Genomic DNA, 5000 nt, shown 5'->3' with positions numbered 1-5000 from the left:
GGCGGGCGGCAGCGGCGGGGACGAAAATGTTAGCAGTGTCGTCACGTCCGCCGCTGCGCCACTACAATCAGCTGTTCGAATGGGAGAAATTATCACCCATATCCCGTCTCTCCCAGGGCAGCTGCTTGTTATTCCGGCATTCCCCTGAAGATCCTCGTGGTGTAGGGAGGAGGAGGAGGAGGAGGAGGAAGAGAAGGAGGAGGGGAAGAGGATTAGGAGAATATGTAGAAGAACAAGAACAAGAACAAGAAGAAAAAGAACAACAAGAACAAGAACAAGAAGAAAAAGAACAACAAGAACAAGAACAAGAGCAAGAAAAAAAGAAAAGAAGAAGAAGAAGTACTACTACTAATAATACTAATAACAATAATAATAATAACAAAAGAACCTAAGAAATAAGGGAAGCTGCAAGAAGCCATCAGGCCTACACGTGGCAGTCCCTGTATGAAAACTACCCACCTATTTCCACCTTTCATCCAATAATAATAATAATAGGAGAAGTAATATTAGAAAAGAAGAGTAAGAAGTAATGATAGAAGACAAAGAAAAAGAAGGAAGGAAGAAAGAAAGAAAGAAAGAAAGAAAGAAAGAAAGAAAGAAAGGAAGAAAGAAAGGAAGGAAGAAAGAAAGAAAACATAAAGGAAGAAAGAAAAAAATGAACAACAAACAATAAGAACAGAAATCAATATAAGAATAAAAAAAGTATAACAATAACAAAATAAAAAAAAAAACAGAAAACCAAGACCTCTCATTTCTACATCTATGAAAAGTAAATAAATAAACAAATAAATAAATAAAAACCTCTAAGAATACTGATAATTTCTCCCCTCATTAATAGACACACTGGCTCAAGTTCAAAGCATCGAACTGCTAACATCACCTGCTTGTATTATGACCCCATCACATAAAGGGGAAAATATATAGATAAATGAGTTAATACAGGTCAAATATTTCTCTTTCGGAAGCTACAGTCTGAAATGTTGGTCAGCTTGAAAATTATTCCTCTCTCTCTCTCTCTCTCTCTCTCTCTCTCTCTCTCTCTCTCTCTCTCTCTCTCTCTCTCTCTCTCTAATCACCTCGTACGGCCTTACCTCCACCATTACCACGACCCTCATTGTCCTGCTCTCTCTCTCTCCCTCCCTCCCTCCTTCCTTCCTTCCCTCCTTACCTTCCCTACCCTTCCCTACAGTCCTCGTACCTGTCTTCCCTCCCTCTCGCCTTCCTTTCCTCCTTCCCTCGCCACGTTCACCTCTCTCTTCCTCTCTGTCTTGTCTAATAGTCACTCTGTCCAGTCCCAGGCGATGTCATGTTTACCTCGTTTCAACTTCATCACATGCCCAGAGAGCGAGAGCGAGAGAGAGAGAGAGAGAGAGAGAGAGAGAGAGAGAGAGAGAGAGAGAGAGAGAGAGAGAGAGAGAGAGAGAGAGAGAGAGAGAGAGAGAGAGAGAGAGAGAGAGAGAGAGAGAGATTGGGGGAAAGGAAAGAGATATTCCCAGGTAAAATAATCATTGATCAGCACAACCAGGTGTTCTCTAATTATCTGCCTAGTGACACATCTTTCCCGGTTACTAGGACTAGAGAGAGAGAGAGAGAGAGAGAGAGAGAGAGAGAGAGAGAGAGAGAGAGAGAGAGAGAGAGAGAGAGAGAGAGAGAGAGAGAGAGAGAGAGAGAGAGAGAGAGAGCATTTGAAATTACCCTATTATTCATCTATATATCAGAATTTTTATTTCGCTGTTCAGTGGCTAAAAATTACTCTTGAAACACACACACGCACACACACACACACACACACACACACACACACACACACACACACACACACACACACACACACACACACACAAGCATCTAAACAGTTACACATGCTTGAGGCAAAATAATGTCGTAATCGTAATATTAATGTTGCTTTGGTATCGTTTTGCGCTCCGCGTCACTCGTCCCGGGGCACAACATACTGTGGCTTTGTTTACTTCGTTACGACTTCCTTCCGTGAATTTTGTCTCCTCATGTTCAGAGTCACTTTCTTCTAAGCCATAAATCTGGGGCGTCCGCTCATCCCTCGCACCTGTCGCGTGTGTCCGCCGCGGCCCACTCACTCCCACGCCCTGAGATTAATTGGTGGCTCCTTCAGCGTCGCCGTCTGTCCTCGCCCGGCGCTCACTGTGTTGCAAAAACTCGTGTGAGACATGATAGTGATCTTGTCTTTGTATTTATGTAAAGCAAAGTAATTCAGTGGCGTTTCATTACGAGAACTTATAACTGAAATTGTCGTGTTATCTGCATTTCCGTTCCTTTGTCCTGTAATAAGAGTGTTGTGGAGTGTTGCTAAGATGTCGCTTCACTTGTTCCTCGGGTGAATTTATGTCAATATGAGTGAGTCAGTAAATAAAGAAAATTAATTAATAACAAGAATATATATATATATATATATATATATATATATATATATATATATATATATATATATATATATATATATATATATATATATATATATATATATATATATATATATATATATTGGCCATAGTCTGGGTTTCTTTGGTTGGTGTGACGGTTCACTGTTGTAGGTATTCTCGTATTCAATTGATCGCCGCTGTGTCCATCGCCCTTATTTTCTGGATACCGCGTCGTATTTCATCGCCAGCGCGCCAGGAAGCCCGGACGCCGCGCGCCTCTGGCTCTCCCTTTGTTACGGTCGGGTACGTCTTTCCTTGACCACGCGACTTGCGTCGGCTGGAGTGTTACGACGAGAAGAGACATGATTAATTCACCGTCCTGGCCACTTGTGTTAAGGTTTAAGAGTTTCTCCTTTTTATGAGTAGGCTAGTGTTGAGGTGTGTTGCATCCTCCTTAGGCTTCAGTTCCATGTGCTCAGACTTGTCACGGTGTCACGGGAGGCGGTACACTTGTCCCGTCCCGGGAACCGAACCCCCGGACGTGATCGCGGCCGAGAGTTCACCTGTCATCCATCATCACATTCTCAGCCATCAGAGGGTGGCCGCGTGAGCCGCCGTTCTCCCCCACCCCCATTATCCTCATCGACAGCATACCATTTACGGGGTCAGAGACGCTACTCATGGCAGATAAGATTAAGGGTTTATCTGGGCTTCCTGTTGCCCTCTGCTCCACTCCACCCGCTTATCATCCCCTTGATACAACCTCCAGACCTGCACTTTTGTTCTCTCTCTCTCTCTCTCTCTCTCTCTCTCTCTCTCTCTCTCTCTCTCTCTCTCTCTCTCTCTCTCTCTCTCTTTACACACACACACACACACACACACACACACACACACACACACACACACACACACACACACACACACACACACACACACACACACACACACACACACACACACACACACACACACACACACACACACACACACACACACACACACACACACACACACTACGACCACCGGAAGGAGGAGTGGCGGTGTCTTTAGTGTGGTGGTGACACTCATTTCCCAGACCTTCCCACAAACAAGCTGGACACCGCCCCGCCTCGCTGCTCAGAGGTCCTGTCCTAGCCGCTCTGATCATGAGAGATGCATGTGAGATAAAATGGTTGATGAGGGTGCGGGAAGCTACAGAGGGAAGGGATAGCATTACTGATCAAGCACGGAGGCACGTACCGTCTCTGGGCGGCGAGGGACACTGCACGGGCGCGTAGGGCCCCATGTGGTAGCCGTAGGACCCCTGGTACATGGGCGGGAAGCCATACCCGGGAGTATTGTACTGCGGGGCCTGCTGGTACCCGAGGGGCTGTGCATAGGGCGGCGTGGTCATCGTCATGGTCTGGAGGCGGGCACAGGAGGAGGTGGATGGCGGCGGCCGAAGGAAGGGCGCGCTAGCGCTTACCCCGCCATCAGGTCCGCCGGTGGTTCTCGGTGGCTCTCCCACCTTGGCAATGGCTGAGAGGATGCACTTCTCCACAGTCACCACAGTCACCACACTACCACTGTCCCACACTACCACAGCCCGAAGGTGGGCTCCCGCATGGCACAGCAACAGCGACAAGCACAGCAAAATTGTGGCGGAGGGTTTACTCGCATGTGGGTCAGGCAGCGGCAGGCGCGGGCGGGGCAGCAGCGGCGGCCATGTGGGCGCGGGTGGCGGGGTACACGGGGGCGTGGCAAGGCGGGCGGCCCGGGACGACGTGCCCAGGGGCTAGGGCCTCCCTAGGGTCCAACCAGCACGCGGCCGCTGCGGGTGGTGGGGCGGGCGGGCCACGCAGGCCAGGGGGAGGGCACGCACACGCACACTCCCCTGTCACTCAGCTGCACCCACGCAATGCTGCAGGCGCTGGCAGGCTAGTTTATGCAGCCGTAACGTTGTTACATACACGCGCGTGTAACACTCACGGCAAAGTCCACCAGACTGACATGTAATTCCTGACAAGGCTTAATACTTCCTTTACAACAGGTACACACACTAGACAGCAAGAGACTCCGCCTCCGCCGATAACAGCAGCCAATCAGGCACCAACTCCTCCCGAGCGAGACTAGAAACCTGCCTTGAGTGGCTGCACTCGCCGCGGCCCCGCCTCCCTGTGTACTCCTCTCGTTCATCAACTTTATGGCCGCTCCAGACTCCTCCCACACAGTCCACCTTTGTTGCACCAGCCTGGCCGGTTTTCACCACGTCTTCATTTAATCATTTTTTAATCAAATGTAGGTAATGAATTCCGGCTGACAGTAAGCGTGATGAGAGTGTGCTTGTCGGCAGAGTGACAGCAGAGCGGGCGTGGTGGCCACCCTGCCCAGGCTGACGGAGGGGCGGCGAGTCTGGCGACGTGTGGCGACGAGAGACACAGGAGGCGGGGTCGTCTCTTGTAAGCCTTTGACTCTGAATGTATTGGGTCCCTTTGCTCTTTTCATCAAAACGTAATACAGAAGCGGTCCCATGCAAGCCTCTCCATTTAAGGCGCACCTCCCGCCCACCACCGCCAGCCAGGATGGGCACGACCTGCCTACCTGCCTACCTTTATACGTAAC

The 5000-nt window shown here is 49.2% G+C and overlaps 1 protein-coding gene across 1 annotated transcript in view; it reads right to left on the bottom strand.

Moving 5' to 3' along the window:
• LOC135114706 (homeotic protein distal-less-like) overlaps nucleotides 1-4393 on the bottom strand; it is a 67372-nt gene extending 62979 nt beyond the window's left edge. Inside the window, exon 1 of the mRNA XM_064030647.1 lies at nucleotides 3639-4393. Coding sequence (XP_063886717.1) covers nucleotides 3639-3798 — 160 coding nt within the window. The 5' untranslated portion in view covers nucleotides 3799-4393. The remainder of the gene's footprint in view (nucleotides 1-3638) is intronic.
• Between the last annotated feature and the right edge of the window lie 607 nt (nucleotides 4394-5000).

Source organism: Scylla paramamosain, chromosome 2, assembly GCF_035594125.1.
Source record: "Scylla paramamosain isolate STU-SP2022 chromosome 2, ASM3559412v1, whole genome shotgun sequence".
NCBI classification, from domain to species: Eukaryota; Metazoa; Arthropoda; class Malacostraca; order Decapoda; family Portunidae; genus Scylla; species Scylla paramamosain.
This window is presented reverse-complemented; position numbering and strand designations above follow the sequence as displayed.